The sequence below is a fragment of the Ilyonectria robusta genome (assembly GCF_021365365.1).
Source record: "Ilyonectria robusta strain PMI_751 chromosome Unknown BGZ61scaffold_4, whole genome shotgun sequence".
Lineage (NCBI taxonomy): Eukaryota > Fungi > Ascomycota > Sordariomycetes > Hypocreales > Nectriaceae > Ilyonectria > Ilyonectria robusta.
The window spans coordinates 861,119-875,412 of record NW_025764438.1 but is presented as its reverse complement, the minus strand read 5'-3'; the positions used below and the strand labels follow the sequence as shown (position 1 = coordinate 875,412).

The 14,294-nt window shown below is 54.5% G+C and overlaps 4 protein-coding genes across 4 annotated transcripts; 1 reads left to right on the top strand and 3 right to left on the bottom strand.

Moving 5' to 3' along the window:
- Nucleotides 1-190: 190 nt before the first annotated feature.
- BGZ61DRAFT_344636 (timeless protein-domain-containing protein) lies at nt 191-3,802 on the top strand (the record flags this gene model as incomplete). The annotated part of the gene is made up of 3 exons (XM_046239720.1): nt 191-265; nt 336-2,712; nt 2,763-3,802. 3 exons carry the CDS (start codon nt 191-193, stop codon nt 3,800-3,802), a joined length of 3,492 nt encoding a protein of 1,163 aa, XP_046108319.1.
- Nucleotides 3,803-4,263: 461 nt separating this feature from the next.
- Nucleotides 4,264-6,406, bottom strand: BGZ61DRAFT_491166 (HCO3 transporter family-domain-containing protein; the record flags this gene model as incomplete). The annotated part of the gene is made up of 5 exons (XM_046250404.1): nt 4,264-5,171; nt 5,226-5,713; nt 5,796-5,861; nt 5,921-6,091; nt 6,168-6,406. The coding sequence occupies 5 exons, from the start codon at nt 6,404-6,406 to the stop codon at nt 4,264-4,266; spliced, it is 1,872 nt and encodes a 623-aa protein (XP_046108318.1).
- Nucleotides 6,407-9,158: 2,752 nt separating this feature from the next.
- BGZ61DRAFT_344684 (peptidase family M41-domain-containing protein) lies at nt 9,159-11,917 on the bottom strand (the record flags this gene model as incomplete). The annotated part of the gene is made up of 2 exons (XM_046239724.1): nt 9,159-9,958; nt 10,012-11,917. The coding sequence occupies 2 exons, from the start codon at nt 11,915-11,917 to the stop codon at nt 9,159-9,161; spliced, it is 2,706 nt and encodes a 901-aa protein (XP_046108317.1).
- Nucleotides 11,918-12,314: 397 nt separating this feature from the next.
- BGZ61DRAFT_413655 (S-adenosyl-L-methionine-dependent methyltransferase) lies at nt 12,315-13,769 on the bottom strand. Its single transcript, XM_046243311.1, has one exon. The coding sequence runs from the start codon at nt 13,677-13,679 to the stop codon at nt 12,564-12,566; it is 1,116 nt and encodes a 371-aa protein (XP_046108316.1). The 5' UTR covers nt 13,680-13,769; the 3' UTR covers nt 12,315-12,563.
- Nucleotides 13,770-14,294: the final 525 nt, after the last annotated feature.

Here is a 14,294-nt window from a genome sequence, read left to right as displayed (position 1 = left end):
CGCCCGCGTGTAGTCCCACTCCTCAGTCCCCACCCATTAAACACGTCTAGACTTTACGCGTCTCAACGCGTGTTCCTGGGCCAGGCCAGAGAGGCGGGACCACCATAGGCGCAACATCTTGAGCCTCGAAAGTGAGCCCCACGACATATGATGCTCACAACACCAGCGTAGAAGCCGTCGACACGCAATCATGGATCTAGGCGATGGCACCACGGACATTGTCCATCCGGAAGTCCGAGCCCACATCAACAGTCTTGTCTCTGCCGTAAGTCCCCGCTGCCAGTGCCCCTTTTGGCTCCAACCTGCGTCAAGGAAAAATGCTGATCCTACTCTAGCTTGGTGGCATTGGCGCCGACGACGACGGCCGATATCGACTCGGAGACGACGCCCTCGAGGTTCTGCGCGACATCAAACGATGGATCCGATTCTACGACGAAAAGACGAACCGCATGGACGTTGCGCGATGCATCTTCGAGGCGAACCTGATCGAGGGCGACTTGCTCCCCATTCTTGCGACTTGGCCCGAGAACGCCATGGACAACAAGTTCAAGTCCAAGATAGCCCTGGCCTGCTTCGAGGTCATGACCCCTTTGACATGGCCCATGGAGAAGGACCGGGAACGCATGACGGTGAATCATCACCGCCATATCCCCGTCCTTGAGTTGACTCAGGTGGGATACAAACGAGCCATCATCAACTTCGACGGAGCCCGCATTCTTCACACAGCTGTCCGATTGGCCCTGCCTTCCATGGCCGTTCCGATCGGCGACCGAACCCCTCGAGACCAGGGCATCATCAAGCTGGTGCTCTTCTTCCTGCGAAACATGGCCATGATCGAACCACCTCCCAACGTCAGATACGACGGCGACGAGTCGCAAATCTCGAGATCCGCCACCATCGACGCCTTCTCCTACCAAGACATCTTCCTCGTACTTCTCACACTCGCGTCGAACATGGGCGAAGATTTCAGGACCGAAGACACCACCGTTATGGAAATTATCTACCACCTAGTCAAGCAAGTCAACGCCGAGAAGCTCTTCATGAACGAGCAGCAATTAAGCAAGGCTAGGGCTGGAGAGCTCTCTGCCATGATGGACAAGGAATCATCAATGCTCAAGGCCGTCAATCGCAAGGGGCCCACCCGACACAATCGGTTTGGCACAATGATTTGGGTGAAGCGCGAAGACGGCAAGATGTCATCACTTTCGGGGCAGGATGCTCTCGCCGATGCCGCCACACGAAACCAGAAGATTGACAGTGTCAAGACCTTCCGACCCCCTCGCAGGGCTCGAAAGGCCGACAAGGACGAGCAGGATATTGGACTTCCGACTAAGCTCAATTCGAGGGCAAATGACCAACTGGCTTCTTTTGTCGAAGAATTTCTCGATTCCGGCTTCAACCCTCTTTTCCTGCATATCCGGAAAACAATCGACCGAGAAGCGCCTCATGTGATGCAGTATCATCGTCGGCAATTCTTCTACTTGGTGGCATGGTTCCTGGATGCCGAACGCATGAGACGCAAGTCCAAGAAGAAATCAGGTAACAAGAGCACCGACGAGGTCAGCAGCTTCAACCTTGTGGCTGCTGTCCTAAACCAGGAGATGTTCATCACGCTGAACAAGGCTCTACACGAGTCCTACGAATACAAGGACTGGAATGAGTTAACTGCAGTGATGCGTTGCTTCACTCAGATTCTCCTTACCGTCCAAGAGATGGCCGAGTCTGGCAATGACGAAGACGAGGAGATTGCCGAGAACGTACTCAGCCGTCTCTTTTACGAAGAAGCTACCCATGACATCATTGCCAACATCATTAGAACATACAAGGACCAGGGGTTCAACTATCTTGATGCTTCCACAGAGTTGGTCCACCACTTCCTTCGCATATTGGAGGCCTATTCAAAACAGAACGCAGACATGCAAGTCCGCTCGCGGAAGCGGACACGCCGGAAGAAGAAGGCTGATCAGCAGGATTCCGGAGAAGGCAACAACGACGACGAAAACGATGGTTCGGAAATTGACGAGCAATCGGCTGAGCGCACTACCAAGGAGCGCAAATTCGACTTTCATAGATTTTGCTCGCGGTTCACGCCTCAAGGAGTCGTCGACACGTTCGTCAAGTTTACCAAGTTCTACCACGACATGAACGAAACACAACTAAAGCGTATGCATCGGTACTTCTATCGTGTCGCCTTCAAACAGGAAATGAGTGTCATGCTCTTCCGGGTGGACATCATTCACCTCTTTTACAACATGGTCAAGGGACCCTCAGCCCTAGAAAAGTCTTCTAGCATGTTCAAGGAGTGGGAAGAATTGGTTAAGCAGATCCTGCGCAGATGTTTTAAGAAAATCGAGCAGCGGCCAGAACTCATCGTCGAGATGCTTTTCAGCAAGCTACAGAGCACCGCGTTCTTCTTGGAATATGGTTACGAGAGGCAGACTGTGTCTACTGCGAGCAAGGCAAAGCCAGGCGCAGAGCTCGTATTCAAGAATACTGAAGAGAAGGACCGCCAGATTGCGATTGTGGTGGGTGCGCTGTTAGACAAGAACCAGGGAGATCATATCGGCTGGGTGAAACATATTCTTGCCGATGCTGAGAGCGAGCGACGTGCTTGGGCGGCAGCGGAAGAGGCGATGCCACCGGGCGAACCTCCTCAAGATGGCGAAGAGGAGCAACCTGTTGAGCGAGAGCCAAAGGCACCTCCCATGATCGGTAAGTGAAAATCATCCGTGTGGCAATAACGGCTGACTGAGTAAAAATAGTTATCCGTCCCGATGACAATGCCCAGCGAACAGCAATGTTTAAGAATTCGCATCTCCGTCTTCTGATGACGCTCTCCGACTTCAAACTCCTCGGGCCGGCCTCAGAAGAGACCCCAGAGTCACCATGGATGATCTCCAGCGACGTGACTGCAGACGATCTCAAAGACAGCCTCCACTATATCAACCAGGCCGAGTTCAGCCCGCCAACCTTTGAGGAGGGAGTTCTCGCTGAGAACCAGCTCAAGCGCAAGACAACCCCTCGCAAGAAGGCCGTCTTCGACGACGACGAGGAAGGCGAGCCAGACGATGGCCTGTTCCCTGCGGGCGGTCCTACTGCCCGCAAGGTCATCGACGAGGAAAAGCGGCCTAAGAAAACGCGCAAGCGACGTCGTCGGGGTAGCGATGCCGAAGAAAAGGCCCGCAAGCGGCGCGAGAAAGATGCCAAAAAGAACCGTGGTATCAAGTCGGCGTTGTTGGTACGCGAGGGTGACGACGAGTTCGACTCGGACGAAGACAGGGTCTTCTACGCCAAGGAACGCGAGATCAAGGAAAAGGCTGCTGCTGCTGCAAACGCAGCACATGGTATCCCCAGGGCAGTCCCTGCGCCAAAGAAGCGCGCCCCAGTGGTTGATGTCAGCTCCGACGACAACGACGACAGCGACGACAGCCCCAACAACGAAGACAGCCCCAACAACGAAGACAGCGACGACAACGACGACAGCCCCGACAACGACGACAGCGACGACGATGATGTAGATGACGCGCTGGGATTTGTTCGCATGGTCATGGGAAGCCAAGCAACCGTAGACCAGGCGGAGGACACGCCGCTCGACGGAAGCGACGGCAAGGCTAGGAAGCGGCGGCGAGTGAGCGTGGAGGACTCGGAACAGGAGGAGGATGTCGAGATGGGCGATACGAGCAATGGGCCAGAGCAGGCATCGGAGTCGGGGGCTGTCGATGATGATGAGGATGCCGCCCCGGTGGTGAGGCGGCCCAGAGGGCGTGGCCCGTTTATCATGGACAGCGATGATGATGAGTAGCAGATTTGATCTGGGTTGAGCCGGCGTTCAGGTTATCTTTGGGCTGGATGATATTGGAGCCTGGGAGGATGGTTGGGTGTATGGCAGGTTTAATTCATTACACATGAAATCAGCTAGCAGTCATGTTGATGGGTTAGCCATAGCGTAAATTCTTTCATCTTTCAGTATGTATCCATCGTTGTACGAATACCCTTTTTGGGTCTCTAAACCTCCATTTTTATGTCTTGTTGAACATGGTTCCCGTCATTCATTTCTTCCATCCAAAACAGGGGCATCCACGCTCCATCCATGCTTGTGATATATGAATCGCTAAATAAGTTGGCGCCGAGTGCATACTTGCCATGACACAGCACATCGAGTCTCAGCCTCTAATCTACCCAAGACCCGAGCGTACCATCAATACGTCCACGGGAACGCCACCCCTTCTAAAAAAGTGTCTATGCGTCCGGCTATCGTTAGGCTTACCGTTCGACGCTTCTCCTCCGAGTCGCAGTGCTGCGTCCTGACCGAACTTGACCCAGCTCCGCCAGGTCCTCTTGGCTCTTCCGGGGCGCACCGGGATGAGCAAAGACGCTATCACGACGATCAGGGCGATGCCGTGGATCGCGACCAGAGGACGCACGACTAGGCGCAGCCGAGGTTTCGTCGCTCGGGTCGTCATCCTTGGCACCGCCCCAGACACCACCGATGCCCTCCATGGTAAAGGGTGAAGCGGTGGGCTCGTCGAGGGCAGCGAGCTCTTCCGGGCTGAAGACATGGGGCAGCATACAGGCGCGAATGGGGATCAGGGCCATAATAAAGACGGGGAAGCCAACGGCAGCAACAGTCTGGGTGATGGCGAAGGTTGCGCCAAAGCCAATGAGTTCAATGAGGACGAAGATCCAGATTGCGGAGCGGCGACGAATCTGACGCAGTGGAGCGGAAGACGGAGTGAGGGTCTTGTCACGGGCAAGGAAGACGAGCTTGGCGGTGATGCCGTTGGCCTCGAGGGCCTGGACTCCCATGACGAAGAAGAGACCGGCAAGGACACCGTGGGGGATGAGGTGGATGACGACAAGAAGGGGGCCCGACATGGTTCCCAGTGTGAGAAGACCCTGAGCCAAGTTGGAAAACCGCTGCTCGACGACATGCGTGGTCTCAAATGAATAATGCCCTTCCTTTTCGTTGCCGTGTTCGTCGACGTCTTTGACGGGCTTGGTGACGCAGAGGGACTCGGTGTGGAACGGGGCCTGAGGGATGAGGCCGTTCGGGAAGGGCAGGCCGAGGATGCCGGCAACACCGGTGGTTAGGCCGAGGAGGAAGAGATCCCAGTGAAATCCGGCGGGCTTTCGGAGAGGAAATTCGCTGCCTTGAGCAATGAGGGAGGAAACTAAGTGTTGTCAGCACAAAATGGCCTCAGGGGCTATCGGAGAGCATCACGTACCGTTGTGGTCGAACCAGAACAGAATGGTCAGGAGAATGGCAAAAGGGAGGGCTGTAAAGATCTCTCCAACGCTCAAGTCCCAAAACCTGACAAGCCAGTCGCGATCGCTAGTTGGCGTGAAGGCATCTCCAGTAGGCAACACCTCGAGGTCGACCTTTGCCATCCGCCCCATGTGCACGAAACCGGTGAAGAAGATGAGGGTGAGCGGGGTGCCATAGTCCTTGAGGAAGACACGAATCGGGTGTCGGAAGAGGCTGCTGGTGCCGAGTTCGCCGCAGAGGTAGGCGACCATGAAGACGAGGAGGGCGGAGACGATAGAGAGGTAGAAGGCAGCATCGTCGCCAAGCCGTTGGAGGACTTGGATGCCCTTTTGGAGGTAGATGAAGGCAACGTAGAAGCCGAAGATGTCGCAGGGAAATCGGGTGACCCAGCGGAGCCAGTTGCACGAGTTGGTGATGGCAAGGATCCAGTGAAGAATCAGGGACCAGCTGGGTTGATGTCAGTATGACGTCTTCACGACGTAGACTGCGAACTAGGGGAACGGATAGAGGGGAGGTTGAATTGACTTACATGCCAATCCAGCACATGAAGCCAATGTAGTTGACACCTGTAGGCTTCATAATGTCGTAGACAGTGCTACACGATTGGTTAGGCTCGAGGTCGGCGCGGAAACCTGGGTTTAGACAATGGCCTACTAGTTGAAGACGGTGATGGGGCCAGTTACGCCAACAATGACGAGGGGCTGGGCGGAAAAGAGGGAGAAGACGATGGATCCGAGGACGGAAGCCAGCAGGACTTCGTTAACTCCGTAGTTGGAGCCCGTCTTCTGGAACATGTCGAGAGAGAAGGCCAGAGCCGGAAGGATGCTAGGAAAGTCAGTCCCCAACAATGCTCCTATTCTCGTCCTATTTCCATCCCCGCCTGGCGCATACGCATACTCACTTGGCAAAGTACATGTACACCGTAGCCGGCACAACGCGATAGTCCCAGGCATCCCGCCAATCGCTAACATAGTAGGGCGCCCTGCGTCGGACGTCGTTGACCATGCCACGGAACGGGTGAATCCTCCACCAAGCATCCGCTCCCCGCGATGAGGACGACCGGGATGGGGCGCGGTCTAGAGGATACGGCGGCAGGTCCGTGGGAGGCACCTTCTCCCGTCCAGCGGAGGAGGATGCCATCGGATTTGGCGTGGTTTTTACGTGTTGATGGAGGAAGGATTGAGAGCAGAAAGTTGCGGTCGGGTCAGAGACGGAGACGGAGAGAGGGTTGAGAATGGCGGCGTCGGAAGGGTGGATCCGATCCGGAGGCGTGAAACTAGGACAACTCTACCTATGTTTGGCTGCCACGAGGACTAGGGCCGCCGAGGAGAGAGAAGTTTATACCGCAAGAAGTGTTGAGTTGAATGGGATGGAATGGAAAAGGGAAGAAAGAAGCCGTCTTTCTTGCACTGGGGTGTCCCCTGTCGTATAGAGAGAGAGAGAGAGAGCAGGACGGTGGAATCGGGCGTATTTCAAATGGGGCGGATCTGGCGCGGGGGCGATAGATCTATGAGCCCCTCAAAAATAGCGGTGCCGACTTGCGAGTTAAGGACGGACGGACGCAAAGGAAACGAGACGGAAAGTCAACGAGGAAGAGGGAAAAGTAGATGGGTTCAAAGGCAGGGGCTAATAAAGCAGGCAGATACCTAGGTAGTCAGTCGACAGACAACCCGCCGTCAATGTATGCATGTCCAACAACACACGGCAGGAGGGCGGGCAGGCGGGCTGAGGCCCGGTCCGTCCTGTTGGACGTTGGACGTTATATGTATGTAGGTCAGGTACCTACCTAACTATGAAGGTATGAATGTAATGTCATGTACCTAGTCAGGATTGCCCTTTTTCCCCAAGACGGCATGCCGACACTTTCTCAGCCAATCGGCGGCCGCCAAAGACCAGACGAACTTCCAACTGCCCAACCAGCGGATACAGCGACGTTGCTAGCTCGCCTTATATCCGAGCGAGCGGGCACTGGACAGGGCGCGAAGGGGGGGGGTAAGAAACCCGGAACCGCACCTAAATAAACCCAGGAAGAGAGAGTGAGTGATGAAGAGTGCCTCTCCGTCAGTGGGGGGATGGGGGCTGATAGTCACGGTGATTGTTGTTGTACGTACAGTACAGTACAGCACAGTAGTAGTCTCCCCGATCCCTGGTCCCTGTATCCGCGACATGTGTGGAGCTCCTCGCGGTGAGGCCCGCGGTCCATTGCCTGCCCTACGTTGTACACCACACCACACCACACCACACACCGGTTGAATCATCACCATGGCCATCCAGTAGGACGGGCCAGCAACGTCGGTTTTGGGCGGCTGGCAGTATATCGCAGGCCACATAAGTGGACGGGTCAACGGATGGATGGCTGCAATCAAGGGTAAACGGACATTAATGACATCAACGCGCTGCTCCCCGATTGGCAGCCAGAGTCTGTCTGCTACCCATCGACATGCTCCTCCTCCTCCTCCATACTTCTCCTCCATGCTACTCCTCCATGCTACTACTCCATCTTTCAGACAGTTAACACACACACAAGCACACACAACACTGACCATATCTCCCTCCCTCTCTCTCCCTCCCTCTCTCTCCCTCCCTCTCTCTCCCTCCCTCTCTCTCCCTCCCTCTCTCTCCCTCTTTCCTTTCCATCCTTGTCACTCCCTCCCCCGCAGCCTCTCCCGGTCACCGTCCATCCATCCGTCACCGCCACACCACGCCGAGAACACACTTCGAATGCAATGCACGGAACCTTTCCCATCCTCTCTCCAGCCGCAAAGCCAACTCGTCTTTTGACCAAACAAACAAACAAGTAATTAGTCCGTCTCCCACATTTCCTCCGATCCCACCCTACGTGCCGACCTTTTTCCATTAGCCGCATTGCCGCCGGCCCCGGGGACCAACAGAACACCGGTGCATGCACACACACCCACACCTCACAAGCATCCGATTCCTCGGGTTGTCAAGCCAGGAGCGGCATTTCGAACTAGCCCCGAGACGGTGAGAAATAACACAAACAGGCACCCAAGACAAACCACCCAAGGAAAAAAAAAAGAGGGTTCCTATTACGCTCTCCTCCACTTACTTCTATTAAAAGCCCAACCCGCAAACACACCAGAAAGTTCCTTCACCGGGGGGAACTTTGCCAGCCAATCAGCGTGTGTCTCACGATTCAGTCAGCGATCCTCGCTATCCAACAAACCATAGGATATCAGGAGGTCCACGTCACGTCTCTCGTTAGGTTTATGCGAAGATACTCCAATTGGGTTTTGCTGATGCTGTTGACCAATCTTCAATGATGCCATCGTGGCCTTCTTCTCGAACCGATAATAATGGCCGTGCAATTGCTGCGCCGCAGCTATTCCAATAACGTCCTCTCACCGATGCTCACGTAACACACACACAACAGATACAGTTTTACACCTTCGGCGTCCCCGTGGTGCTCCTCTTATTCACAGGCGGCTATATCCCGGTACTGTGCTCGGTTGTCCATCTTTGTTTTTTGTGTAGCCGTATTGACAAGGTGTTACAGTTCTATCCCCCCTTTAAAATACATGTTACACCGGAAGCTTTTCCTAATCCCCGAGCTTCCGAGATCATCTGCTGAAATACACTCGACGGAACCGAGTAGGTGTTAGGTAGAGTTGAGTGCCTCTGTGTGCTGCCGCTGCGGCCTCGCCCAGCCAATTTCCCTTCGCCGCCTCTTGTCCCGGCTCGTCGAGGTGGCTATGCTCCGTGCCGTGTCCAACGCCGTAGCCAATCCCCGCCTTGCCTCAAGTTCCCCATGATCCATATCCTATCTCCTCTCCTCTCGTGGGCCGTGGGCCCCGAACCCCGAACAATGAGCCTTATGGCCCACTTTGCAGAGAATACGACGATACGTGTTCATCCTTGAAAGTTGGGAACCTTACCGTCGGCTCGCATCCTCCTGCATACTTCTGAACGCTGGGGCCGGCGTCGGCGGCTCCTTGGGCGTGTCCGTCTCCTCTGAGAATGGGGGCGGCGCGCCCTGCTCCTTGCCTCCTCCGAAATACTTCTCAAAGTCCTCGTTATCGTCAAACGGTCGCTTGCCCAGCATGCGGACCATGTCGTCTCGCGTCAGCACCTCCTTCTTGAGCAGCTCCTGCGCGACCACGCCCACCTCCGTCTTCTTCTCTGTCAGGAGGTCGCGGCACCGTTGGTAAGCCTGTTCGACGATTCGCGACACCTCCTGGTCGATTTTCTGAGCTGTGGACTCGGCAAATGGCTTCTGCATTCGGTTCGGGTCGTTCTCAAAGTGTATTGGTCCCACCTTCTCCGACATTCCCCACTGGGTCACCATGTTCCTTGCCATCTGTGAAACCTTCTTGAAGTCATCACTGGCTCCTGTCGTCACGGTGGGGAAGTGGAGCTCCTCGGACACACGACCTCCCATCGTCATAGCCATACGGTCCATGAGCTGGTTGGTGTTCATCAAGTAGGCGTCCTGCGGCAGGTACTGGGCGTAGCCAAGCGCGCCTTGGCCTCGCGGGATAATCGACACCTTCAGGAGGGGATCCGCGTGCTCCAAGAACCAACCGCAGATGGCGTGGCCAGCTTCGTGGTACGCCACCGTCTTCTTCTCCAAAGGCTTTAGCACCAACGACTTGCGCTCCAGGCCGCCAATCACTCGCTCGATGGCTCGCTCAAAGTGATCCATCTTGACATCATCAGCATTCCCTCGGGCAGCTATTCTCATGTCAGTGACTCAGTTCTGCGTGATGGTTACATATGAGACGTACCAATGAGTGCAGCCTCGTTGACGACATTGGCAATGTCGGCTCCAGAGAAACCAGGGGTCAAGGTAGCAAGTCGGCCGACAAGGAACTCGTGATCCTCGTTGGTCACAATTTTGTTCAGGTAAACCTTGAAGATCTCCTGTCGTCCCTTCATCGTGGGTCGGTCGATGAAGATGTGTCGGTCAAATCGTCCAGGTCGCATCAAGGCCTTGTCGAGCATATCCGCTCGGTTGGTACCGGCCAAAACGACAACCTGTTCCCGTGTGTTGAATCCGTCCATCTCGGTAAGAATCTGGTTGAGGGTGGCTTCTCGCTCGTCGTTGCCGCCAAATCCCTTTCCGCTCTCCTGACGCGCTCGGCCGATGGCATCGATTTCGTCAATGAAGATGATGCAGGGTGCGTTCTTTCGGCCCTCGGCGAACAAGTCTCGCACTCGAGAAGGGCCAACACCCACGAACATCTCCACGAACTCGGAACCACTCACGCTGAAGAAGGGAACGCCCGACTCGCCGGCCGTGGCCTTAGCAAGCAGTGTCTTACCAGTACCAGGAGGGCCGGCAAGGATTGCGCCTCGGGGAATCTTGGCTCCCAGCTTCTCAAACTTCTCGGGCTGCTTGAGGAAGCTGACAAACTCCATGATTTCCATCTTTGCCTCCTCCAGGCCAGCCACGTCTGCGAACTTGACCTTCACCGCACTCTCGGCGTTGAACTTCTTGGCCTTGCTCTTGCCAAAGTTGAACATGCCGCCACTGGCGCCACCGCGACCGCCCATGGACCGCTGGGTCCAGAGAATCAGTCCAATAAACAAGAGTGTCGGGCCAAAGGCGAGGAGAAGGTTGCCGAAAGTGCCACCACCAGATTCGTAGCTAACGGGGATTCTCTCTGAAGGGGGTATGCCAAGCTGGTCTTGAGCCTCCTCCAACTTCCTCTCGAAAGACTCGACGGATCCAATAGAGAAAACATAGGTTTTCCTGGGGGTCTGGCCGGAGTCGCTGGCGGTACCGGAGGCCGACGCATGGAGCTCAACTCGGACCTGGGATCCGTTGATAACCACCAGTTTCTGCACAAGTCCCTTGTCGAGGAACGCCTTTCTCATTTCCTGCCAAGTAATCTCCTTCTCCGAGAAAGGGTTGGCGATGAGCTCCGCAATCCATACAGTGACACCAATGGCAATACCAGTCTGAATGGCCTCAAGCCACCCACTCCTCTCGCTCTTGGGCGGCTTACCACCTTGCTTGCTGGGGTCGGTTTCCTTCGACTTGACATTGTCGGTTCCGTCCTCCTTGGAAGCGCCTTCTTGTTGCTGTTCCTTGGCTTGACCCTTGGCTTTGGACTCATCATCCATCCGGAATGACGAGAAGGAACCGTTCCGGTCCTCATATTCCTCGACCTCGACCATTCGCTCCGTAATCATGTAGATACATCGCATAAGTCTTCCCTTGTCCAGAATTGTGAGGCTTCCTTCCCCTTTGCGCAACTTGGTGAGTAAGTCTCGAGTCTCAGGAGGTGCTCCTGTCTGTTGAAGTTTACTCAGAATATTCTTCGCCATGGGTCGGTGAGCCTCAGGGATCCTGCCAATAAATTGTTCGAGGTGGGCAATCTCCTCCTTCGCTAGGTGAATCCAGCCCTCGGGCAGAGGCGGTGGCTTCGGTGCCTGGGCATTTTGTTGGTTTGAGGGGTTGATGTCGTTCTTGTTGGTGCCCTTGCCGTTATTCGATCGCGGTTCTTGGCCAGGTGGGGTGGGCTGAGACGAGTACGCTCTCCTCGCCCGGATCGCAAATGCCGCCGAGTTTGTTGCGGGGATCGATCTGGTGAGAATAGATGGTCGTGCACATATTCGGAGTGCAGGCTGTGCTGACAGTCGCACAACCCGCGCGAGCTGGCTCGATTGTCGCAGATATCTCGACATGACGGGCTTCCAGGCTGGCGCAAGTGCGGAACCACCGGAGTCGTGGGAGGCAGAGATGCGCAGGCGGCCTGCTATCTCATGAGGGATCGCGGCTCAAGCCGGAACGGTCTCGCACTTGGGTATCGAGCAGAATTCGGTGGAATATAGCGAGTCCTCAAAGTTCCTGGCTCCAATGGGGGGGAATTGTTGATGACACCACAGAAGTGGAAGCTTCTGGCGATGAACCCATCGACCTTGCTAGCTCGAAAATTGGGCGCTATCACGTGCCCTCGGAAGACGTCGGGGTTCGCCAAGAGCCGGTTCAGGGTAGCACGTCAGCGAGTAGATGCCTGCAAATTGCTGGTTTACCCATCACTAATTCGCGAATCTGTCCAGTGCATATAGTGCCATTGGCTTTGTTGAATATCTCCATTATTACGTTCATCGAGTCCTGTTTCATTTTGCATCTATCTTCATGCGTGCTTCTTTTTTGGGGTCGGCAGCCATCTCCGTTGAGGAGGAAGGTTTCCAGATTTGTCAATCCGATTGGTGCCGAGAGACTTGACTCGCAAGTGGCGATCTCGGACACATCTCTATGATGAATTCAAAACCTCATGACACAAACAAGATCGCTACAATATCAATGGGTATTGAGTATACTACATGTTTATGGGTTACATGAAGAATGTAGTTGAGAAATGCTCCCATCGTCCTGGTCGCTCTCATCTGAGCACTGAATGAGGAGTGATCGTATCAGTCCACTTCCTCTGACCGGAACAGTTTTGCTCTGACCATTCGGTGTCGCCACTTCTACAGAAGAGTTTTCATTCGCGCTAGCCTCTAAATCAGGCCAATCGCGCCAGACCTCAACTCGTGAAGTATTGGCAACACCGTGTTTGAAGTAGAGTTGCAAGACGCGGCGGGCTTGACTCTCGTTCCCAATCTCAAAGAGGATGGCCTTTGGGCGTAGGAGTGAAGAAATATCCAAAAGTCGAGAGTAAAATACATCCTCGGGGCTGCATCCGATAGGGCGAGGGAGATGGTTGTCGGGAATAAGAGCTAGTCGTGGCTCGTACTTGCGGACTGAGTATCCAAGCTGTCCCCGGCCATGGTTCCAGACATCCCGTGAGATGTAAGGAGGATTTGAGATGAGGAGATCCCACCGAGAACCCGTGAGACGTTGGATGTCGCCGTTACTAAAAATATCCGCCTTGGAAATAGTGAGACTTTGTTCCGTACCTGGCTCGGAGATATTTCCCAGTTCAAGGTTGCGAGCAATGTTCTCCTCCGCAAGCTGAATTGCGCAGGGGGAAATGTCGACACCATGAACATGCAAGTCTTTGACCAACCGTTGCAAGGCCGAAAACAAGAGGAGTGGGATACAACCCGTCCCCGTGCAGAAGTCGATCAAATTAAGCCCATGCTTATTATGATCAACCCGGGAACCCAGTAACCTGCCCGACTTGATGAGGTCTATTAGGTGAAATGTGTATGCTTCAGTTTCTGGCCGGGGGATGAGGACACCAGGTTTACACTTGAGGTCTAGTGCGCCAAATGGCTGCGAGCCTAGCACATACTGCAAAGGGACACCCTTTCCCCTTTGCCGACACAGTTCTTCCACGCGCCTAGGTTTATAGTGTTTGCAGGTCTCATCAACATGGTCCTTTATCCATCGCAGCTCATTGCGTGCGGATTCGAGGTCATGACAAGCAGGAAGAAGTGTTGCAAGGTGGGGCGATTGCCGCTTAGCATGCCGAAATAAAGATGGTGGAAGGCGCGGCATTGACCGCAACTAGCATGGTTCGAGGATAATAATGTAAAGATTGAAAGAATGAATAATCACTGCGCATTTTGGTTAATTGAGGGAGTGCTGACGGACAATGGGAAAGTCTGAGCTCTGTCACTGGAGTTTGTGTGCTACGCAAGGGTGCTAGCGGATTTAGCCGACTATTAGCCTTTTGTCGTCTTTGTGACCAGGCACAGCGATGGCCACAACCTTGTCCATTCATTCTGGATTCACTGTAGTATTGCCGATGCTTGAGATCTGTTGAATTAATCACAAGCTCTTCTTTTTTGGATCATAGTTAGATATCTCACGGAAACCTCCCCCACCGCTCGGTGTTTGCTCATCTCTCGACCCAACGACGGAAACCTGTTCTTTGCGGTGTCCGTCCTCCGATTCGCCTTGCCACCCTACGACGACTTCTAGCTTTGGTGAGCCCAAACCGACAAGATGAACGCCCCAGATCGGTAAGCCGAAGAATTTTTCCTATGTTGTCTGTTCTTGTTCCATGGGATTGTTGTATTCTTCCACTAGGACGCGTGGGATGCTGGGATCACACCTGACTGTTGTTGTACTACCATGCAATCATGCTGGCGACAAACGGCCACTTCGCAT

Excerpts from the sequence above, each read along its gene's own strand:
- BGZ61DRAFT_413655 (XM_046243311.1), bottom strand. The coding sequence starts at position 13,679 with ATGCCGCGCCTTCCACCATCTTTATTTCGGCATGCTAAGCGGCAATCG.